The 25,437-nt window shown below is 36.9% G+C and overlaps 1 protein-coding gene across 1 annotated transcript in view; it reads left to right on the forward strand.

Moving 5' to 3' along the window:
- The window catches only part of ARHGAP12 (Rho GTPase activating protein 12), a 68,670-nt gene that overhangs the window by 13,167 nt on the left and 30,066 nt on the right, over nt 1-25,437 (forward strand). Inside the window, exons 2-4 of the mRNA XM_062506916.1 lie at nt 13,639-13,902; nt 18,940-19,080; nt 20,642-20,722. Coding sequence (XP_062362900.1) covers nt 13,639-13,902; nt 18,940-19,080; nt 20,642-20,722 — 486 coding nt within the window. The remainder of the gene's footprint in view (nt 1-13,638; nt 13,903-18,939; nt 19,081-20,641; nt 20,723-25,437) is intronic.

The raw sequence follows: 25,437 nt of genomic DNA on the forward strand, positions 1-25,437 counted from the left end.
CATGCATGACCTTTAAAGCATTTCCCCCCCCCTCCCCCACAGCTTGGTAGATAGTGCTGCCATACTTTATTATACTTGTATTTTCAATGAGAATGTTCTCTAAAGGCTGGTGGCTCTGGCTGATCCACTGAGTGCTGAGCATGGAATTATAATTCATCAGCACGGGGGAGGGCTGTGGCACAGGCACTGCTTACTGCCTGTTGCTTAATCAGCATGAAACTATTAGCAAATTCTTGCCACCTCAGCTATAATGTCCTGCTAATAGGTTTGCTTTATTGCATAGGACAGTCAAAAAAGCCTGGAATGCTTTCGTAATTTTGAGTAAGCATAACATTCCTCTTAATGAAGTTTGACAGCATTTTCAGAACTCCCTCGCACTGTGTAACAAGAGTACCGTTAGACATTCCTGTGTACTAAGTGCTGGTAATGTATTTGTGTCTTTTCTAATGCAACTTTTCTTACATGAAAGCTTTTACATTAGAATTTAAAATTATGTTCTTTTACAAAATAGATTCCTGGCAACAAAAGCATCTGCATATTATTAGTCCATTTAAACATACTCTCTAAATTTAGTCATGGTTTTACAGTTGTCAGAAGACTTTGTAAATCCTACTTCAGTGGAAAAAAAATCACAGAAATTATTTGTGGTTTTTAAAATTAACTTAGATTATGTCTCACCCCCCAGTATTTTGGAATATGCTTGGCAATCTGGAGCATGCAGTGTGTGGGGGAATGTGTGTGCTGGTGTGGCCTTTCACTTGGATCATCAGGAGTAAGTTTCAGAGAGGTTTGGTGCCAAATATTTCAATCTGACTGTTTCCTTTTCCTCCCTGTCTTTTGTTTAGGGGCATTATTTTTTTTTTTAAGGCAGTTTAATAAGTCCTTCATTTTACTGATAAAATAGAATGAATCTCTGATACCTAGGGCTTGGGGTGATTTTTAGTTTTTCTTGTCAGCAGTGAAAAATGGTGTTGTACATAGAAGGAATTCAATTATGTCAGTTAATTTGCTTTTAGTAAGTTGTGAAGTTGTCTTGCAACGTGGGAGAAGTGAGAAGGGTCGCTGTATTTTCCCACTCCCCAGTGTGGTACCAGGCAGTCTGCATGATGGGAAGGGATGTGACAAAGACCTCTGCTTCCTATTTTTATTGCAGGGTCTGGTTCACTTGCAGCTGCTCTCGCTCATTTCTCTTACTTCTGAGAGTCTATCTCATTCCTGGAGCCCAGAATTCAAAAATGGTTTTTATGGTCTTAATCCAGCAGTGCTGCTCATGGTCAGAATGGCTCTACTTTGAATGCAGTGCCATCCCTGGGAAGATCAGATGCAATCTTTATGATCAGTGCATCTTCAGTAGACCCTCTCTGGATTGGTATAACTGTGACAGAAGGCTTTGGGAGATGGAGTCTACTTCAAATATCACAATACTTAACCCCCACACTCCTCCTTTCTGGCAGGCAGTACCTCTTTGTTTCAGCTCTTCATAAGAGTTCTTTCGTCCACAAACTTTGTTTGAGAAGGACCTGCAAACAAGCAGGGAAATTTCTGTTAAAAATTTAATTGCAGTAGATGTTCATACTTGTCTGAGTGAATGAAATCCACACAGAAAACTAGAGTAAGACTTTTTATGTGTGTGTCCTGTTACTTACACAGCTGGCATGTACAGCAAACACAGCATTTTGTTGAATAGGTAGTACCAAGCCTTTTAATTACTCAGCAGTCCATGTAGAACATAAGAGACCATTGGAACTGTGTTCTGACATTTTGCAATTCATACCAATGGACATCATGCAATAATTTTCTGTGTGAAACCTGTAACTGAGTTATGTTTAAGGAGTGTTGTTGGAAGAGGAGAGATTTAGTTTTGGCTTTGGAGGGTGGATATCTGTGCTGAGCTTCTGAGGGAATTGTTGATGTGTCCATTCGTTATTATTCTTTGAATATTGTGGCATACACTCTTTCTCTCCCCCTTTTTTAAAAGTAAGTTTCTAGACCATGTGACACAGTCTTAATCCCTTCACCATTTGTTTTATGTAAGACAGATACGCATTGATGCTATTTAGGGGTTCTTTCTTGGTTACTGTAGCATACAATCAATGGGATTTTTTTTTTAATACTCATGGACATGTAGAAGTTATATTTGAACTGTGAAAATTACAATTAACTGCTTCTGAACAAATGAATAGTGGATTTTAGATTGCACTGCATTTGCTCAGAACCGTAAAGAAGTTAAGCAAAAGCCCCCAAACCCAGTTGATTTAGTTTGCAGGACCTCTCTTTTGTATTACAAAATGCAGCTTGTTTCATGATTTGCTTATTTACAACTTTTCAGGGAAGAAAAATGACTTTAAATTTCCTATAAATGCTGCAGCTGTGAAAGCAAACCAGGGGGAAATGGCCACAGGTCCCAGTAAAACTACTTTTAATTAAACATGTGTGGTTTGCCAGCTCATAACATTTTGGGGTGGTTTTTGCAAATTGTACCTGGGAATTGACTTGCGAGCTGCAGTTCTGAGGATGCTGAAGTTGATAATTCACAGTCAGGGGAGAAGTGCAGTTGAAGCATGAGTATTCCCATTGGCACATTTCAGGATATTGCCTTGGGTGACTTAAATTCTGTGCTGGAAGGCTTTTTAGTGTAGACATGATTTTACTGCCTTTTTGATCATCTCTGGACATGGAAGTGGGTTTGTCCATTGTTGAACTTTCTTGTTCTGGGAAAAAAAAAAAAACCCAAAAAAACCACATTTATCCCACCAAGTATAGCACCGTGTATATTTTCTTGTCTGGTTTGTTTTGCATCTTACTAATTATTTGTGGTTAAGTACCTCGGCGAACTGGACAGGATCACTACAGGGTTGACATGACTGAAATCTATTTTTTTCTGAGATCTGAGAAGTTTAATTGTCCATAACCCATCCCTCAGATTTGTGGGAATGTCTGAAATTGGAAGGATAAGTAGACCCAGCGATAGCTTCTTGTTTTATCCATGCCAGTTTTGCTACAGGTTGAAGAAAATTGTCCTTAAATTTTTCTCTTTGGGAGAGGTGTGCAGGGGAGAGAAAATTTTCTAACTGGTATGATTTTATAACACTTCCAGGTTTTAACTTACCTTGAGTATTGAGATACCCTGGTGTTTTGCAGAGGAGCATATAGCATCTTTCCTTGCTTAAATTGATTTAAAATATTCCCACCATTCCTGACTCATTTTTTTCTACTAAAAAGTAATATTAGTAATATTTTTAATTTTTTTAAGAAGCTGTGAGGGAAATGTTTTATGCTCCATTTGTAAAGTATTGCATGTATTAGATTTCATGTTAAGTTTTTCTTAAAATGCTGACTAAAACATGTTCTTCAGAATTCAGGTTTTTCATTTCAAGTGCAGGACTTAAGCTAGTAAATAAAATATCTTTCTCTTTTCACTCTTATCTTTCATCCTACTGCTGTGTTCTGTACTCTGGGGTGGCAGGAAAAGCTGTCCTTAGTCATCTTAAAAATATTTGTTATTCTCTGCTTGAGCTACTTGAGGTACTTAGTTCTTTCTCTGATGCCATGAGACCTCCTCTACTTCAGTTTTTTAGTGCTCTGATCACCATGGTACTGTATTGCACTTTCTTATAGGTTGCTGATTATTCTGAAATAAAAACAAGGACTTTAACCCAACATTTCAGTTATGCATACTTGTGCAATAAATCAGCTTTTTACTATATACTTTTAATAGATTCTTCATTTGTTTCAAACTTCAGATGTGAGTGTGCTGCTTTTCAGGATGAGGGTTACAGGTGTGTAATGAAGCCTTGTTTACAAAGCTTTGTGAGAGTAAGGAAAGTAGAGAACAACCCCATTGTGGCTCTTTCTCGCTGCATAGGAACAGAAGCAAGAATACCAGAAGTGCTATTGAAGGTTGTGAACTAAACTGCCCTTAAGCTTTCAAGGAAAGTTCCCTATTTTCCTGATCATGCTGTTGCAAAAGTTAGTTCCTTGTTTGCTCCATATGTAAGTAACTTTTTTTCCCTCTTCAATCTAGCCTTTATTTTTTTCCTGTCCCTGAGAGAAATACACAGTTCTTCACTTGTATATATTTCTATAACTTTCTATATAATGTAGTCTATATATTTCTAGATATATATTTCTATAACTTCTGTCAGTTTCTATAACTGATTCTGTTTTAGATACTTGAAGATAATTCCTTCTCTCAGACACCTTTGGAATTTAATTGGGCAGCTAAACCTCATTAAGGACTAAGAGGTTCTGAAAGAGAAGGTCCTGTTCCCCTGTCACCTTAGTCAGACACTTCAGAGGTATCTCTGGCTGACCTTGCAGTGACCTGCAAATACCTCAGGAGTTAAAATATGGGAGGCTTTTTGTTTGTTTGTGTGTGGTTTTTTTTTTGTTTTGTTTTTGAAGTCTCAGTGGGATTACTTTATTGCCATTTTGGTTTTTTCTATCCCTTTGCTGCAGGGTCAATCAGCATCAGGGGTGCAGAGGGCAAGGGAGATGGGGTTGCTCCTTTTGGTAGCTGGTGGCCAGGAGACCAGCATAGCTAGCTCTTAAAAATGTTTCAATCATCTTTGATTTTCTGAAACAAATCTGTGCTTTTTCTTGTTTCCTAAACTTTGAGTTGTTGCCTGAGTCTGTTGAACTGTGTGCTTTATTGATTTGATTACATGAACTGAATTAGCAAAAACATTTGCTGAATTTCTGTATAAGCAGAAATGTCAGTGTGACTTCTACCTTCCTGCATGAAGGAAATTATTTTCTTGTGTGCATGGGTACTTAGGGTAACTAACTCATTTAAAGTTACTTTGGTAAGTTACTTTTCTCTTGGCTTCCCTTTCTGTGAAGATTAGCAAACCAGTTTCTTCAAAAGGAAGAAGTGAAATAAAGTTGTTTTGGCTTTTTTAAGAGTAGACATTCTGATGTGTTAGAAAGGATAGCTCTTAAAAATTTGCCCGAAGTTAGAAACATGGACTTTGTGTGTGCAGTCTTAAGAACATTCTGTGATTCTTATTTCCCTAATTCAAGTTTGTTTTATATTAGAATATGAATACATTACTTGATGAACAGATTTTATCATAATTTTTATAGACTTTGGTTGCAAAATTTGTGCTTTGGTATCTAAAGGTATAGAGTTAGCATGACAGTATGTAAAATGTGGTTCTTCAAATCATGTGCTTTGAAATTGTTTAGCCAGTCATGATCCCTAGCACATGCTTTTTCAGGTGTTTCTGTTTATAAATTAAGCACTCTTGAAACTTGTTTCCAAAGATTTCAATACAGTGTTTATGGAAGTCAATGTGAATAGCTACAGCTACATTGTCTCTTTCTGAAGTTTATTCCCAAATGGGCAGCGTAGTCAAGGCAATTGCCCTCTGGAGTTTTGGGGCACATGAGAGGTATAGTAGCTTGTCAATGGTAATTGCAGGTAATAAACTCAGGGAATGTTTGGAGAGGCAGATGTGGAGGTAACAGGGTAAAAATTGACTGGAGCCTACCAATTACACAACAAGAATGCATTACTGTTAATATATTAGTAAGGCAAACCAACAGATTCCATTCTAGTATCTGATTTGATAGTTTGCTTCCTAGGCCAGTTAACTGTGTTCTTCACTGGGGTTTGCCACCTTAATTAATCCCATAAGATATTTCCAGTATCCCAGTAAGTGTGCTCATATGTCAGCTTTGCTTATTACTGTTTGAATACTGGTGATGTTCTGCAGCTGCATATGTTATTAAAAACTTCTAAGTCCTGCAGTTCTTAAGCTTAAGAAGATGTTTTGAAATTATTCTGACACCTAACCAAGAAATACAACCATAGCAAATGCTTGCCAGATTGGCTGCCGCAAGCAATATTTGGTGAAGGAGAGTTTCACACAAGTGAAATCTGCTTTTGCAGCAGAGTAAAAGGACAGCAGCTGTAAACTGAGTGGGAGTTCTCCATTTGCTTGTCAAGTGTTTGGAATGAAATACCCTTTCTAACAGAACACATATTTGATGGCTGTTCTGTTCTGTTTCAGAACTGTCTTGCAAATTGTTATTTTCTCTATTCTTTTAAAGAATCCCCACCTATCTACTGTGAAAGTGAACCATTATGATACATATATAGAGTTTAAAAATTCTTAATTGTTCTGGGTTTTTCCTTATCTTTCTAATGGGATAGTTTTTGCTCTACTGATTGATGGGGTTTTGCTAACTTGTGTGGTAGTATTTAGATTTCATTCTGTTTATTCAAGTGGTTCTCAAGCTATCTTTTAGGTTTTTGAGCTTGCTCAGTACTCAACTTCAGTAACTTGGGAATTTTATCAGGGGTGGTGTTTACTTTCCCATCTGCACTTTTCATGGGTTCCTGACTTTACACTGCTTTGTAAAAGCACTGGACCCTCAAAAGTACACTTAAAAGCTATGAGCTCTGTACTTTTGAAAATGTAAACTGTAGAAAAAATTGCTATTCAGTTTGAAGTGACTGTAATGGAAACTTTTCCATGACCTTTAGGCTATTATGAGTTCAAATAATACCATTCTACACTATTCCCACAATGATATTTGATAGGAGCTAACTTCTTAGACGTGCTGTGTTTCTGTAATGGATACAACATAGAAGTGTTCCATGAAGATCTTAATAATCTGCCTTTAAGAATACTTTCACCTCTCTGAGGCAAATGAGATGTACAGCTGTACATTAAACCGGTTAAAGCAGTAAATGCTTTGGTAAATGAGGAGTCTCCACTACTTCTGAAACTTCAAGAGATTATTATGCTGTAACAGTTCTAAAACAACTGAAGGGCTTGTTGTGTTCTTGTGATACATGCTATCATGAAAACCTATTGCCCTATTACAGGATGATTTTCCACTGGAGAAAGCAAGCTGGGCTTTTCTTGTGTTTTCTTAGTGTACTATTTTAGTTTTTATAGAATGCATCCTTGAGAGTCATCACAAATGTTTCCCAACAGCTTTATTATTCACAAATCTGCATTCAGATATGTACTGTGGGCTTTACAGAGCTAAATAATTGATAGCAATTGAGCTAAAATGTAGAAACAACTTGAAATTAACTTCCCTAAAAGTGGAGGAAAAATAAATGTGTAAATCTCCTTCTGTATGGCATATCCAGGTTGTTCAAGATGTGGACTAAATTTCTGAATTAGGTTACAGATAACTTTGAGTGTTGAAAGTCTCAGCATTTGATCTGGTGAGCAGGGGGAAAAAGGGGTGAAGGAAATTTACTGTCTTGCTTTTGAACATTGTCAAATTTGGCCCCTCTTTCCTAACTGGGCTAAGCTTGCTGTATAAACATATATGACGTAAAGTGATTCATATAGTATTGAAATTTTCTGCTATAGGAAAAGCAGTTTTGTCTATATCGTTTGACAAAAGGTTTTTTATGGAAAGAAGAAGCTAGACTGTGCAAGTGGCAAAGTACAAGTACGGTAAACACTGTCATCTTTGTGCATGTTTGACAAAGGATCCCATTGTAAGATCTTATTTCCTTTTTTTAAAATATTTGACATCACTGTTGCAGTCCTTCAGTATACTTTCTTTTATTGCTATAAACTTCCTACGTGCATATGTAATAGTTTGCTCATGCAGTGAGCAACTGAAGGAATGTGAATGGGAAATTTGAAGAGTATGCAGGGGAAGAAATGGTTTTCCATCAATTTTCTTTGATTGGTCACTTAATGCTGGATGATCTGGGAGGGGTCTCTGGTACTCCAAGACCCAGCCAAGTGCTCCCTCCTGCCACAGGCTAAGTCCTTCTGCTGCAGCCAGTTTCCATTCCTGTTCCTGAGTGCTTCTGAATGTGGCAGAGGCAGATACCTTTAGCTTTCTGTGCTGCAGGATTTTGCAATACAATTAAATAAATCATTATCTTGATGAGTAAGAAAATAATTTAAGTCACTTCTTTTGGACTACAAAGGGAAGAGAATGTATTTAGTTTGAGGGGCTTTTTGCTATGCACCTGGATATTGGCAGATCACAGTAACACTAGGTAAAGATTTCTATTTTCATCAATTATAATGTGGTGTTTTTTTTTTTTTTTTTTTTTTTTTATGAGAGAGCTAAAACAGACGATAATTTGCATGGCTGAAATAACACAAGTATATTCTAGCAACCCTGATGTCCTCAGACTGTTTCATAATCTGGTTTCAGGAAGCAAAATATTAATAGAAGTATATATAATAAAAATAATTGTATGCAACTCTCTCTAGTAATAGAAAGAAGTAATATATCAGCCTGTAGTTCAGTGTAAGTAAAATACAACATTTCCTGAAAGATAAAATTAGCAAAGATGAATCATGATTAAGTTAACTGTTTCCAGTCGAATCGAAAGTTACTGACTAGCCATTAAAAATTACTTTGAATCTGTCTGCTTAGTTTTTAAATGGGATGCTTTAAACTGTTGAATGGCCTTTATTAGGCAGGTATGTTTGAATGATTTGTATGGGATGATTTTATTTCTGTATTGCTTTGCAATGTCATATTTTTTTTCTTACCACTTTGTAATGGCAAATCAACTGAACACAAGAACTTCAATGCACTTAAATAATACTTGCATTACTGTAGCTTGTCTGAAATTTATAATCAGCTGTTAACAGGCTTATAATATTTACTCTCATATTTTGTTTTATATGTTCCTTAGACTTAGAGTGTGAATTATCCAACCTATGTTGGAGAAGGTTAGAGCATAAAAAATTTGTTTCGGTTATCGTTGAAATTTGGTTTGTTAAATTAGCTTTCTCTATTCACCTCTGAGGTAGTAGAGGACTCACTGAAAAATCTCCCCCGTGGGTTTTTGGGTATAAATTGTAAATATGCCTGTATCTGTTAGAAAGAGAACAGAGTTCAGCATGTTTGTAAAAATATAAACCAAAAGCAAAAAGAGGAAAGAAAAGATAAGCTAATTATTCCATTTGAAGCTGTCACTTTATGAAAATGAAACTGTAGAGTTTTAGAGATTTCTTTTGTATCATTCCTGTTGAATAAAGCTGGTATTGAAGTCCCAGTACTTCCTAAAAGGACAGTGGGAATTCCTTGGCAAGAAGCTCAGTTGTTGAGGGAACTGGGATGCTTCATTCCCAGTCTCAGGATGCTGTGGGATTTTCCTGTTCTCCTTTCTTCAGCTTGCTGCTGCAGAGACAGTATTCCCTTGCTTTCCTTCAATATAATGCTCCTCTTTTGCATGAGTCTGGACAATCTGTTGTTTGTAACTTCATAAGGAGTATTGAGATTTGCCTTTCCTTTTTTTAAAAGGTTCTTTATTTTTAGCAGCTACTTACGGCAGTCTGAATGGTGCTACTGAAATGAAAGCTTTTACATTCAGGTTCATAACATTAAGAGAAGCTGCAAACAGAAGCACCACAGTGAAAGCAATTTCATGTGTGGTATAGGTCATGTTTTGCAGTCTAGCATTGCAGTAATTCTTTAAGCAATTGTTATGTGCTAGAGGTTTTGTGTTTTGAATTTAAGTTCTATAAAAAGAAAAAGGTAATTACTAGTTACAAGCAAACTTTTTTTTCTGGGTTTTTGTTGCTGGCATACTATGCTACTTCACAAGGTACTTTTCATTACTGAAATATGTACATTTACTTTCCATTGCACTGAGTTCAGGTTTCCAGAGGCCTGATAGCATATCTGTGGCCTTTGTTAAAAATATTTACTGTTCATTCATGAATGATTAACAGCTTGTTTTTTTTTTTTTTTTAAAAGGCCCATATCTGCTTCCTACTGTGCCAGTATAAAAACTGTGTTCTGAAAGTGCTGTGTGTGCAGTCTCTGTTTGAAGAGTGTTGTGTGCTGATCTGGAAACTTGGTCCTGCCTGCATGAACCTCTCTTCCTTATCAATTAGCAAGGATCTAGTTCAAGCAGGCATTTCTGACTGACTGAAGTTAAATGTGGCAGATTTCTACAGTATTATACAGGGCATTACTGAGCTCTGGGAGAGGTCCTAATGTTCTTGAAGTGGTCAGAGTGCCTAATGGGCTGTACAATTTTCATTCATGTTGCAGTGTCATAGAAGTATTTCTGCTTTCTAATTTTCCTACATCACTTTTACATCAGGAGTCCTTCACTGTTCTTACCAGGAGAAAGCAGCATGAAAAAGTCTGAAATCCATATCAAATAGCAAATGAATGTTGAAATGTTTGGAGTATAAGGCGTTTAGTGTGTGCATGCATGGGCGTGTTGAAGGACGTGTTCTTGCAATTCTGATAGTGAGAATACAAGGAGTCTCTTTGGGAAGATTTAATTCCATGTTTATGAGCATTCAGAGTTTGATAGTGCAAAAAAAAAAAAAGACCTCAGGGAGGGAAGTTCTCGCTGGAAGTCCTGTTTTTAATGTTTAGCATATATTTAAATCTCCCTTAACTGTGTATGTCTGGTTTTGGGCATAGACCCATGGAAGTGATCAGGAACTGTTTTGGTCTAGATAATGCTTTGTCTATTCATATTACTATATTGTCAGTGAGTAGTGATTTTAATAAATGAAAGTTAAATTAATCTGCTTTTTGGCGTGAAATGGTTGAAGTTTTTTGCAGAACTCAGTTGTGAACTCACAAAATGGTGATCTGAAAGGAAAGGGGGAGGTGGTGCAGTGCCCAGGAGCTCTGCAGGGACATCCACTGTGGCCTCCTTTGTGGGACTCCCCTTCCCAGGCTGAGGGGTGGGAGTGAGGGGGGATTGACCTTCCTGCCAACACTATCAAATGTGCACTAATGTTAATTTCAGGAAACTTTGAACTTTCTAAAAACTGGTTTTTCTTATCAATAAATAAGATATTGACAGAATTAGCCTTGGTAAGGTTGAGTGCTGTTGAACTGAGCAAAATCCTAGACACAACATACCTCATCACATGGTTCTGGGTATGAGGAAGTTTTGTTGTGTGCTACAAGGTTATTAAAAATAGCTCCTGATAACAAAGTCATATCCCTCAGATGTGCTTATGGGCTAAGCTGTGTGTTATAGTCAGATTGGTGGCTTTGCATTTTCTTAATGCGTCACTGAAAGCAGTCTTTCCAGACGTCTTTCAAAAATCTTGCAGTTCTCTCAGAAAAATCTGTCAGAAGAGAAGACAACAGGGAGTGAAAGTAGCTGGAGGGCTGGCTTGGCTGCACAGCTAGTTGTCTTGTTTACTGCTCAGGAAAAAAGTTCTGTCTTCTCCTTGAAAACCAGAAATTGTGTATTTGGTGTATTGTAACAGAAATTGTACTATGGTACATTGAGTTTGGAAGCACTGAGCATTCAGAAGAAAATCCCTCATTTCCACTTTGATATCCTGTTACTGCTTCAAACATAACTTGTACACTGCCTGAATTAGGTGGCAGGCTGTGAGCTCCCAGTACTGGCTGAGCACGTCCCTGTCCTGCAGCTTCATCTGGAGTTGTGCTGGTTATAATGCTGAAATGCTTGAAAACCTCAGTGTGAAGCCTCTGAGCCATAATCCTATGAGTTGCTTGAGAAAATACCCCAATGCAAAAAATGTACCAAGCATTCTGTTTTGCAGGCTATTTTGAAAAAACTTTTATTAATACACAGAACTATTTTTTAATAATGGCACTTAATTATCTTAATTAAATCAAAAAAGTAGCTGTTAAATGTGGGCCAGACAGCAAAGCTGCTTACTGCTTTGTGTAGAAGAGGAATTTCAGGAGGAGGTGAGGGTTGTGCAAGCCACCAGCCCGCTGTGGCAGCCAGGATGCTTGATGGTGCCACTTTTGCCACTTCCTTAAAAGAGAGGAAGGAGCTGGAGGTTTGTGCATTCTGTGGTGTCATTTCAATGACAAACCCTGTGGCAGGATGGTTTATGTGGGAGATGCAGCTCTGCAGGCTCTCAGGAGACCAAGGCAGAAACAGTGCTCTTGAATGAGGAGGCATCAACATTCCTGCCCCAACATCCCAGGGAATTGGTTCATCCCTCAAGACAGTAGGGTGGTCTTCATTCCAAGTAGTGTTGTTTATGCTTTTAGGGCTCACAGGATCAACTTCTACCAAAGGCAACTGTTCTAGCCTCCTCACCCAAAAAAAAAAGAAAAAAAAAAAGGCAACATCTGTGACTTAGATAGTAGAAAAATACCCTTTTACTGTTCATCAAGTTTTGTAACAGATTTTTCCTTTGATTCAGGTATAGGAGGATACTGATTAGCTTTGGCTTTCTCATTTTGCCAGTGCTGCTTTTTTTTTTTTTTGTTTTCAGGCACTTGTGGTTTGCCTTAGATGTACTGTACTTGCTATATCTGGTAAGCTGTGTTGTCTGTTTTAAAGGCATGCAAAACAAGTCCATGCCTGTTACAATCTTGTTAAGTTCCTCTCTAGCTGTTTCCCCCTTTGGTTGTGGATATTGCCCATATTTGGTTCTACCTATGGTGCAATCAGTTTATATCTGATTGTGTGGTATGATATGCTGTCTTGCCTGAGCAAACCCTGATAATTCATGATTAGATGTGGCCTAGATTAGCATCTTATGATTTTAATGCTTAAAAGTCCATTATAAAAGCTCTTCTATGCAATGAAGTAGCAATAGGAGGCACAAGGACTTGCCTACAGCAAAGCTGCTCAATTAAAACCAGGGGCATGGCTTAAATTGTATGTTTTTTTCCTTTAGAGTACCTAAATATTGTGCCTTAAAATACAGAAATGGCAGTGCATTACCAGAAATCTCTTTAATTTGGTTTAATAGCTAGCTGCTTTCACAATCTCATAATCACAGCTCTTGTGAAAACACATGCTCTTACACTCTGCATGGTGTGTTTGTATTAGGCTTTAAAAATTGAACATCTGAAGCTTTATTTCTCTCCTAAACACTGTAGGGGCTCATTTGTAAGTACTTCTGGTTTCAGTAAGTTCTGTGGTCTTCGAACCATAATTTCTGCTGTCACATAAACAAACTATTTATTAATAAGCAATTGTCATTAGCGTTTTGTTTTCTTCTAGGTGTTTGTTGTTCTACTTTTGTGCAAGTATGTGAACAAAATCAGGTGGATAAGAATATCCACTTAATTTCTACGAGAAGAGAGGGGTAATTGAAGCCCTTGGTGATGTTGCCTAAAGTATTTTCAAATAACTGGTGAACTGTCCAGGTGTTTTTTCAGAATTTCTTAGTCACAGCACTGTGCTTATCTTTCTGACTGAGCTGCCTGTTTAGACCTTGCTGAGAATGCAAAAGTGCTGCTTTACATTCACCATCACTGTATCAACAGTGAGGTGGAAAGGTTGGGGAACAATCTTTGCCTAACAAGTAGCATCTCAGATGTGCTATGTATTGTCTTGAGCAAGATTGCATTACTTATGGTTTCTGAGCAATACTTGAACTATAAAGCTGAAGTTTTTCAGCAAGGCATGGCAAGCATATAATTTTTTGATGATGATTCCAGTGTATTTCAAATCCACTGTAAGACATAATTATCAGCTGTCGTCTGGAGAGATGCTTAAAAATGGATTCAGTATTAAATAAATATAGCTTGTGATATATATCCTAGAATTAAGAATTTAATGTTCTTATACCTCAGCATTTTATGGCTGTCCTTTTTGCTTTTGTACTTAACAACAAAGAAAGGAGTTTGTTGGTTTGTTTTACTACTGTATTCTGATTTGTAAGGGAGCATCAAAAATTCATTTACTCGTTAACAGTGCATTTCTTCTCTCAATAGCCAACTACTCCACCAAGCCAAGGGAGGCCTGATTCACCAGTTTATGCTAATTTACAAGAACTGAAAATATCTCAGTCTGCACTTCCACCACTACCTACAAGTGCTCCAGTCCAAATAAATGGGGAATGGGAAACCCATAAAGATACGACAGGACGCTGTTATTACTACAACAGAGGATCACAGGAGCGAACCTGGAAACCTCCGCGGTGGGCCCGAGATGCAAGCATTAATAAAGGGGATTCCCAGAGCCATGCAGATCATGAGGTAGTTCCTTCTGAGATCAAAAGCAACGGGACTGTAATGCATATCAATGGTCTTTTGCTGTGGAATTTGGTACCTCTTAGTTTCAAGCTGTCAAGGAGTGTCTTCCTTTGTCTTTTTGATTATGTGTCTTGGTATGAAGTAGTCAACAGTTTCAGTCTTGTGTTCCTTTTGGGTACAGGAACTGTGTGGAAGAGAAGCAACTTGTAAAAATGCCTGTACAAACAGCCTCATAGCAGATGTTGCTACTTTTGACTAGATTGCATTCAGGCCATAAACATATGCTTTAGGTATATCGATGGATATTACATTATGTAAAAGTTTTGCTTTTGCAAAGCCTTTTGGTAAAGCTTTGCTGCTGACCTTGCTTGAGATAGTTGAAGCTTACTATGAAGTTACTTATGTTAAAAGATGATTTGGACTAATATCTGAGGTACAAATTTATTCTGTGCAGCCAGTTGCTAGGGAAAGTCTGATGGTGGGGTGTGTTTATCTGAACTGTAGTAGTTCAGATAAAGCAAAGGAATTGGGATATGGATATTGCTATTTAGATATGCTTAAAATAGTGTTCTTGTGTCCAAACAGTACTGAGGTTAACCAGTTTCTTGATGGAAAGAAAAAGGAGATATTTATCAATAAATCTTCTACATAGTTCATTTCTATATACCCTTTTCATATATATATATATATATATATACACATACATACATATATATATATACACACACACACACACATATATATATATACAGTTGTCTTGGGGTGACTTTATGATTTTCTCCTGCACCAACTATATATAGTGTCTCTATGTATATATCTAAGCTATAAAAGCAGAATTTAATTTTAGAATTGAATTATGGATTTCTCAAGAATTTTTGATTGCTGGAAGCCAGTCACAGAGGTCTACCTCTGGAAAGGTAGTAACAGGAGCAGGACAGAAAGGGAAATGGAAACCTGTAATTTCCTTTGGCACTGGCCTTCACAGCAGCCATGACATCCACAAGCATTTAAATAGCCAAATTTTCTTGCCTCAGGCGAAAGGCAGCAACAGGCAAACAGATGGAATGTTTATGCCTGTCCCTTTGGTATCTCTGGTGATAGTCTCTTAATTTGTCACTGACTGTCCTTTTGCTGGATAAGACTGGTTTTAGTCTGGATAAGCTGATTGCTTTTTTGATTAGTGCTCCTTGTCGTAGCAATGGTTTTCTCATTGTTGCAGTTCTTCCTTCTTTTCATGGAAGGACTTGCAAGAATTCTTTCTCCCTCCCCATCTGCAAGCAATCCCTCTGCATCTTATTCATATGTCTGTACCATCACTTTACCACATGGTTGCATCTTCAGAATGCTTGATTTATAATTTTTTTTAATTGCCCATAGCTTCTTTCATCTCAGTTCTTCTGTTTATTTGTGATGCTTCAGGTATCACAAGTTGGCCATCAGACATTTATGTCTATCAAGTTTTCAGTCTTCGTGAGACCAGTGGATAATGCATATTCTGATTTTTAACTAGACGCTAAGTCTCTATTTCCAGTAGCATAAGCTCCTTAGGTTAATTTGTGTCTTGACTAGGTTATCAAAATATGAGTCTAGGGGGAGATACATGTTGCATGGTCATGTCAATCCACATACCAGCAGTCAATCATGTGTTGATTTTGAAGTTGCTTTTCCCCCATCCCTCTTTCCTTTCTTTCCTTTTCTGCTCTGCTTTTGGGAGCATGCTTCACACTCCACTGTTTGTGTTCCTTTTTGGAGCCTCTGGGTACTTAATCCAATAAAAAGTAAAGATTGAGATCCAAGATTAAGATACAGTAAGATGTAGGGCATCTCAAATTTTGTCTGATTAGGTAAAGTTAAAGCTAATATATCTTAATAATTATAAGTTGGCTTTTATGCTAGTCTGAGTTATGCTCTTTTAATAATAAAAGAGTGCATGCATAAGGATTAAATGCTAATTTCTGCTGATTTGTCCTCAGAGGAGCTTGTGTTGTATTAGGTAGCAAAATGGAAGGTGATGTAAAAATGAGAATTGAGTGATCACATGTTCTAAAATATGAGTAATGTATGAAACATGACACAGTTTATAGTTGGTCTTTGAACTTGGTGATTAGGAAATCGAATTTTATTGGATAATTAAAAAGGGGCAGAATTGTACCTTATTTGCCAAAGTAGCTGGTCACAGAGAAAGAAAACAGTTGTGGGTCATGACAGTTAAATGGATGTTATATGTTATATGGATGGGATGTGGGGAAACAGTGAAGTCCTATGGACAGGGCCTATAGGAAAGTGTATAAAATTTTGGAATTACAGATAAAATGTGTTATAGGCAGTGACTTGTTAATGTATCTGAGGAAGGAGTGCTTAACAGTAACTAGGAGAAATTTGTCAAGTGAAGTAATTTAATTAAGTTGAACTGTAAAAGGAATGAGATGTCACAAGATCAGAGAAGACAAACCCTTATTACCTAGGTAGGAGGTCATAAGGTGAAGTATACATCCACAAATTACCAAACAGCTGTAGAAAAGCAACGGGTTTTAATTGAATTTCAAAACTAGATTTAAATCCTGTCCAGAATGCTATTTCATTCCATGTTTTTTGTTTCAATATAAAAAAAAAAACAGTAATAAAAGGATGGGAGCTTTCTTAATTAGTATTCTTCCTGATTATTTTTACTTTTACAAGAAGTAGTAATGTTAAAAGCTAGCAAGGTTGAGTGATAGAAGGGAGACAGATAGCTGTTCCTATTAAATGCATAGTGCTGAACTGGTCTCTGCCCCCAGGAATTCTCTATGAAATAGAAAAAATAATGACAATAGAAGCAATGATGTGGGGGACCTTTTCTGTAGTTCTCTTTAATGTCACAGCTAAGCTCTTACAAGGTGCAAGGTTGGGCAAGTGCCTGCTTAAGATGGCTTTATTTAAGTGTGAGATAGTGTAACTGGGGATGAGACTGGAGATAAAGCACGGACAATATGAAAAAAAACATACAAGCAGTTAATGCTGAAAAAGTGTTGAAAGAGAAATTGAAAGCTGTGGAACGTGGTTTAGCCAGTGTTCTGTAAACCCTGTTGATGCAGCTTTAGCAGCTGTTCCTGACAGCTCAGGGACAAGGAGTGCCTTGGCTTGGTAAAATTTGTAACAACTCAGGAATTCTGTTGAAGCTTAGGCCTGCAAAAGTACAGGATGTGAGTTAAGCCTTGCAGCATTTGAACTATTATTATATGGATGCCATGCAGATAGACACATTGACAGTCATTCCTGCTGTACAACAGTGGTTTTACTAGGAGAATTTTCATTTTTAGGTCATCTGTTTAGTTTTACCTGTGTAGGGTGTTTCTTCAGTATCAGGAGTTGCTTGGAGGAGGCAAATACCAGTCTATTATATTAGGTTATAATCTCTGTAGATAGCAATAAAAATGTCCAAAGTCTTCAACACTGATTTGCCATATGTCAGTGCAATTAATATTTAACTATTAAGACCATGTAAATTTAAGTACGTGTATACAGTATAGTTATCCTAAGAAACAGTAGTTCACATGGGACCAATAGCACCTTTGGCAACTCTTACACTTGCAAAATTAAGATTGAAAAATGGGACTGAAGACTACCCCACCCTGCTCCTTCTGCTCTCCTCCCCTCCACAGTGGCTAGGAATTGGCACATGAGAATTTCACATTGCCCCATTGCAAGAGAGGTAGCATTGGTTAATCCATAGTATACATGCTCACATTCTGAAAGCTGTAGAGGACGTTTATGTTTTCTCATGTTCCTTAATTAATGGCCTGAAGATTTCCTGTGGGTTTTCCTGTGCTTGGTCAACTGGATTATGTCAGTTGAGGGAGTTTGTGTCACATAAGTGGTAAGGTACTCAGAAAAATAACACCAAAAAAACATACATAGAAATCATTTGGGTATGTCACTAAGTACATAGTCTCAAAACCCACTGATTATTATAAACTGGGGAGTTTCTGGTAATTTAATATTTTTTCTTAGACTTAATTTTTTTGGGAGAGATTTTTTTTCCTATTTAAAATCGGAATTGTGGCTCTCTCCTGCCTTACAGTTTTTTCTCAAAACCCTCATGCCAGTGTTATTGAACCATAGTATTTTACTCCTGTTGTTTCTGAGTAGCGGGGTGTATTAAATGTTATGCCTCCTGCTAGCTAAGGATCCAAGACACTGAAAGGAAATCTGCATAGAATTCCTCAGGAGACCACAGCGTAGAGATTTTGTGGGAGATGAAAGAAGTGAGATTTTTTTTGATGCATGGAGAGGATGCTTAGAATAAGACTACAGTGTGTTAGCAAGGGGATGAACAAGGTTTTTGGGGGAAACAGAAATTGTTTGATGTGTGTGTAAAATCTTTTCTCTGTGCTACACATCAAACTTGTTCCTAGCATAATAGTTTACTTCTACCATCAGGAAACAATTTTTCACCTCTGCTAGCTGTGCCTGTTGGAAAGTCTTGCTTTTGCAATGCTCTTTATGTGCATCACAGTTGGAAGAAGGAGAGTGGAAATTGATAATATTTTAAGATGCATTGGACAAGTACTGTAAAATGCTGGCATCTAGGAAGATGGAACTGGAGTTTCAAGTTGTCCTTAATCAGTCCTGTGTTTCCAGATTTATTTGAGAAAAGGAGAAGGATTTGGATATGAAATTTAGGATGGTGGTAGAAAACTGAGATAGTAGGGCTCCCAGGTTTCTTAAAGGCAATGCAGATTAGTAAAGCTAACTCTCTTCATCTGTAATGTAAATTTGTAGGAATAAAATTTGGATAAGCAAAACCCCTGGAGTTTAAATTTGAGTAGTGAAATCTGGTAGAAATAAAAAAAAAAAAGTATCAGTAAAAGCTAGTTGTTCTGAACATACTTTGAATTGTCTGCACTGTAAAAATGCATCTCATTCTCTCATATAATGTATAACAATGTGAACTCCCTGATTTCATTACTATTCTCTTTCTAGTCAAATAATCTTTGATCTTTCAGATTTTAAAGCGCTTTCATTCTCAAACCTGCCTTATATGTTTCTGACTACTTGTAGCATCTTTCATCAGAAGAAAACGACCACAGTTCTTGTTACAGCCAGTCAGATAGTCAGTATGGTTCTCCTCCAAAGGGTTGGTCAGAAGAGTTGGATGAACATGGTCAAACCTTATATACCAATGACTATACTAATGAAAAGGTACTTTTTCCTTCTTCTCATCATGTGTTCTGAATCTTTTCCACTAATTCACTTCTAGAAATGAAGCCTGCATTTCCAAAAGTGAAGAACATATCTCAGTAGTATCTCCTTTTGTTTTCTTAAATATGCATGAAGCTTTAGAAAGTGAACTGACTTTTTCTTATGTATGTTTTTGTTTCTTAGAAGTTTAATTTCCAGTTGTATATCAGATTATATTCAATGAATTTACCATGTATAATTTTTAGTTCCTGCCCTCCCCCTTGTTCTTGGTTGTTCTTCAGGAATGAGCATACCAATAAGATTTTCTTACTGTCTTTTAAGAGCTGGTCTTGTCTACGTAGACCTTTTAGTTAAGATGTTTTTAAATGGAATGTAATGCTGCTTTATCACTTCCATAATTTCCTTTATTGGAGATTTTCACTACTGCTTTCAGATGTAGACAAACTTCTTAATTAAACTACAGCCATATCAGCAGATTTATGCCCTATTCTTGCTATCTAATTGCTACTGTCAACTTACTGTGATTCTGGGCATGCCATAAAACTTCTCCCACTTAGGATAAATTACAGCATTGTTTATATTGGTGAAGCAGTTATTTTTTTTAATTGTTCACTGAAGTTGCATTGTGAGTTTTTTTAACTTACAAAGTGTTAACTGAAACAGTACTTTGTTTACCATATAGCATTACCTGTTCTTGAGTTGAATTTAGGCAAGTTTTATTTGCAAGAATTTTCTAAATAGTTGGATTTTTTGTCCATTTTATAATTTTATCCTCTTTAGTCTGTTTCTGACAAACATCTGTAAAGTACATTCCTATGTTTTTAGCAAAATATGGAGCCTTCTTTTTTAATTGCATTGGGATTGATAAAAAAACAGCTTTTCTTACCACAGTTATAGAAAGGTAATCTTGTGAAACCTGCTTGAGCCAAGAGCCTTGCAGTGAGTGTTTCTGTATTTTTCTGCAATCATCTTGATTTTTGCTCATTACAATTATTTTCTTTCTGCACGACGAGTCCCAGTTGTCATGGGCTTGTTTTTTTGACTATGTGAGGTGCTTGTAGAGGCTACAGAAATGGTATTGTCTTCTTCGTGATTCCTCTAGGGACTGCATCTCACGTTTCCACTGATATTTTGAAAAAGTTGTTCAACAAGTGCATGTATTTCTCAAATTATCAGCAGTTGCTGGTTGAGCTGCTTTTTTGGAATTTTATATATAAGACCCTGATGCAGATCTGATGGAAAAATTATACCTCCTTAAACTGACAATATAATGTTGATAAGAATGAGATGTGGCACCTTAAAAAAATCTATTTATCACAATCTCTTGTGGGATATTGCAGGACTTTTTTTCTAAGGAGTTACAGAAGAAAAAAATCAGGATGCTGAAAACCATTGCTCTCATTGCAATCTAACCTTGGTTAGTTAATGGAGATTGTGCATTAGACATGGCTGAAGTGGATGGCACTTAATTTTTAATTTACTTTAAATCTCAGGTCTCAGAGATTAACTGTTGTGACTGTCACTCTGATTATGTTTTCTGTCATCACATTTCTTTCTGCAGTGGATAAAACACGCAGATGAGCAAGGTAGACCATACTACTACAGTGCTGATGGTTCCAGGTCAGAGTGGGAGTTGCCTAAGGTGAGTGACCTAAAAAAGAAACTTTAACAACTTGGGGCTTTCCCCTCTTCCTGAGTATGTGTCCTATCAGGTCTTTAATGTGAGGTATTAACCAGCAGACAACTCGGATATTGATCTTTATTATTGCATTTGCATTTTTGTGGAATTTTTGATTATGAAGAAAAAATATATACTCGAGGACATGAAAAATGAATGTATGTAGCTATTCAGATGTCAAAGGAGATCTGGTGTCTTTGCTGAACTGAGGGCTGCAGAATGGTATCTTTGGTTTTGCTGTGATAAAGAAAACATGCATAGAAAAAAGAGAAATCTTCACTGAGAAACTGTAGTCTATTTTTAGTACTCTCCAAGGTGCTTGTACAAACAAGTGTTGAAAAAAAAAAGTTTCAGCAGAGTTTTGTGGTATCTTTGAGGATGATAGTTTCAGCAGAAGTGTGTTTTGGTATTTATTAATATTTGTAGTGAAAATAGAAACTTGTAGGGCAGCGACAGATCTAGGGACATTTGGTAGTCTGAGGATGTATCTAATACTATTTAATTCTCATATTCACTTCAAAAAACTAGGGCATTTGTCATATGGATGTTATGTATGTCTTCCCTGCTGTTTGTTCAATACTACATAATAAGGTGCAACCATTAAAAAATTGTTTCACACAAAAGTGTGTGCATAAGTATATGAAAATGTATGTTTTTCCATTCTTGTTTTGTCAGTACAAAAATCAGTATCTCAAGCCACTTTCCACTTAGAAAGGAGCAATCTTAATAGGTAGTGCTTTCATAATACTTGTGAGAAAATATTTACATTGAAAATTAAGAATGAAGTTATATAGCTTAGGAGCTGTTCTGTTATGTAAGTAAAAGAATGTGCATCTGAATCACTGAAGAGTTGAGTTAGCTTTGAGAATTCTTCTGTGTTAGTCTAATGTGTTAGTTAGATAACTTATATTTTGTAACATGTCTCAATGTAACAGTATAATCTGTACCTGTTGGTTTTAAAAGCTGTTTATCTTTTGTCTGAAAACCTGATAGACCAGGTTTTACCAGAAGCAATTATTACTTCAATGTGCAATTCAATATGAAATAATTGTGGGGAATAATGTAACAAGTACTTAATTCTATGACTTCCGCTGTGCAGAAGGTTTTGACTTGGAAGAGATTGGGTTTCACAAAAATAGATTGAGTTTGGATTTGAATTAAATAGCAAATTGTCTTTAATCCAATTAGAATAAGTCACAAAGGTAATCCAGAACCATTACCTGAGGTACATTAAGAGACATAAAGGAGTGGGTTCTAGTATTTATTTAATAATGCATGTTATTCTAGTGATTCCAAACAGAGTCTGAGTTCTGTTGTGTTAGTAGCCACTTCCAAAATGAAACATAGCCTTTGGTTTGTAATTTGTGATCTGAAAGAGAACACATACTTCTGGTAGAAATTTTCCTTGAAAATTATTTCTCATGATCTGTTTGGGCGGAATCTACTTTTTTAATTCCTTCTCGGAACTAGTAAATCCTGGCTGGCAGCAAATATAAGGTTAACAGAATAAAATGAGCAATTGACTCTTAATTAATGATTTAAGAATCTCTGTATTTTCAGAAATCCTTGGATTTTTACTTTAAATTCTGTGGAATAGATTAAATACTTCAACAAAAGATTTAGCTTGTTTATGTAAGTATATATTTGAAGATGTTATGCTTGTGAGTAATTAAGCATGACTGAAGATTAGTCTCTCAAAGATCTTGCTGAAGCTGGTTTTAAAGTACTTAAAACAAATGAATTAGACCACTCAGACTACAAAACTGCTTTGAAGATAAATAATCTATGTTGAAAACTCTCTTGAGTAGTGAGAGAAAACCATAGAAACCATCTCAGCGTTGTAACACTTGCTTAAATGAAAAGTAAGTTACTAGGAAAAGTCCAACTCCTTGCTCAGTTTTGTTTGTCTTTTTTCCTCCAGTGTATTTAGCACAAATACTGCCTTCTAAATCTTGTGAAATAAAGCAATGTAGTAGCACAGTCATGTAATGCTATTAAACCAGAAAAAGAATAGAATCTTTTTGTTAGATGGTTCTTAATAAGCTGGATTTCATTAGAACTAAGAATGTTTCAGAGATTTCTGGAAATAGCACACTAGCTGAGCTAATACTATGACATAAAAAGTCTTCAGACTAATAGAATTAACTATAAATGTGCATGTGCTTGGGAATAACACACTGTTCTTGTACATGTGTTAAAAATTGTGTGGGTATATGTTGGGAAGGGAGGACAGTTACAAAACAAATTACTTTAGACAGTCTCACAGAAAGCCCTCCAGTCATGTGAATTTAAATAACATCTAGGAATAGCTGGATGCCTCTGGCTAAAAATGATGTTTCAGATGGAGTAGCTTTGACAACTAGTGAAAAGTCTATTAAGGCTCATGATGAGTGTGACCCAGCTTTCTGCAGTGCAAGAGAAGAACATACTGAGTTAATCTTTAAAATGGATAATAATATTTTAATCATAGTTTCTACTAGATTGTGCAAAAGACTTGACATTTCTGATCTGCAGCATTCTGCTGTATTCAGTGTTTGGTTCTTGCCAATTATAAAAAAAATCCCAAACCAACCAAAGCAACTAAGTAACAAAAAACCCTAACAAACAAGCAATTAGAAGTTAGATCACTATAATGAAATAGGTTTATTTCCTGTGTAGTGAAAGAATACTGTCTAAACTCAGATTAAGAAGGGCTACAAATCTATTCCAGAAGCTTAGTTTTCTAATAGGCGTTTTATGACTTCAACAAATGAGAAATCTCTAGTAAGGGTGAGGGGAATTAAACTCATCTCGGGAGTAGGAGCTCCCTAATTTCTGAAGTTTTAAAAAAAATTAACATATCAAAATGACAAAAAAAAGGTGGGAAATCTGTCTAATAAATATTGAAATAAATAGCTGAAGTGAGAGAGAATACATAGCAGATATAATAGAAAGTCTCTCAGATTTTCAAAATGCACTCCTGGGCCAACACCTGGCATAAAAGCATGATGCTTGGCCTTCCTCTGAGCAAGCTCACTGATCCAAGAGTAGCTTTTGGAAGAAAAATGTGTGTACTGTAAGACTCTGGAGTGAACTCAGTGTTAATATTTACAGACTGTGATGTTGCAATTGCATGTGTTCTTCTCACCAGTTCCTGCAGCATAAGCTCTCCTTGCTGTATCCACAGAAGAAGCAGTAGCTGGAGGAGCTTCATTTTTGCCATTGTTAATGGACCAGATCTGACAACTGTCAGAGCATGATAGCTGAAAAAATTACAGTAAAGCAGGGTGCAGGTAATGTCAGGAACATATCATGCAATCAAATGGTAAAAGAAAATAAATATGAGAATATGTAAATAAAGCTTGGTTGTCTTATGGTAAATCTGTCATGTTCTGAGCTGTGCTGCTGGATTTGGGGTTAACCTGTGTGCTGGCATTTGAGTCTACTGCAAGTCAATGCAGTTTCATTAGCAGTAGTGACATTCTTGTCCTAAAATTTGGTATTGGCCGGTGAAAGTTGAGACAGCCTCAGCTGATGTGAGGATCCAGGTGGTTTCTAACAACACAAATAAACCCGAGTTAAGTATGAGAAGGCAGTCGGGATTTTTTTTTTCCTTTTCTCTTTAATATATGTATTTCTACTCAGAAAACCTTCTGTGATCTTCCTCCTTTGTCCTGCGGTTTAGTGGCTCCCACCTCCCCCCAGCTTTTGCTTGGGTACTCAGCAGGACCTGTGGCAATCAGCGAGGGCTTGGGGCTGCTCATCAAAGAGCCTGAGGATAAAAAGGGGAAGCAATGGATGTCCAAGACAGCAAAGTGAACCAAGTACGTTATCCAGAGGTGTCTTTCAGTCACTGGTACATTTGAGCTGAAGCTGCTTGTCCCACTGGTCTCATTCTGCCTGGGTTCTGTCCCTTCCATGTGGCTGAAGCCTCTGGCTGCTGCCACCCTGACATTCTGTGGCAGAGAACGAGGAATCTTCATTCCCTAGAGAAAGGAAGGGAATTAAATCCCTTAAAAAGGACAAAAATAATCCTTACATATTTATTTATGGGGGCTTAAGAAAAAGGTGTTACTGATGTAGTTGATAAGAAAAGAAAAAGCTGTAACATAGGTGCTACATCTATCACAACAAAAAAGTTTATTCAAAGCCAAGGACTGTAGGAGCACTAGAAAGTCGTTTTGTTATGAGGCAGCTTTAATTTTCTTTTTTTTTCAAGAAGGTTCTTCTATTTCAGACAGTGTATTGGGACAACTGCAGATAACATATATGAGGTGCTAAAGGTTATTAGGATAGCACAATGTTTTTAAATGCTGCTGTTTTGGTCTTTGACTGCAGTAAGGTAAAATGCTTCACTTTAGGTTTCTTTACCGACTTTCAGTATTGGTTGCTTCCCAGGCTTTTCTCCCTCAGCCCACCCAGTTCCTTTGTCTGGCTGAAGATGTTGCTAACATAAACCAAGAATAATCTTTTTTCTGTTTCATAAAGCTGACAGATCTGTGCCAGCTCTGAAGAATGGGGACAACTGCTACAAATAACTTGGAGGTGTTACATTTGTTTCAGCCACAGTTAGGCTAGGATAGAGCCTTGGGCCATGCTATGTATCAGTTTAAAATTAACTGGAAATCACTCAGCCAGTTGAGAAGGTTAGAAAATTTTATACTGAGGCAAAGAAAGCCTTTAAGTAGCTGGAGAAGGTA

Source organism: Cinclus cinclus, chromosome 1 (assembly GCF_963662255.1).
Source record: "Cinclus cinclus chromosome 1, bCinCin1.1, whole genome shotgun sequence".
Taxonomy (NCBI): domain Eukaryota; kingdom Metazoa; phylum Chordata; class Aves; order Passeriformes; family Cinclidae; genus Cinclus; species Cinclus cinclus.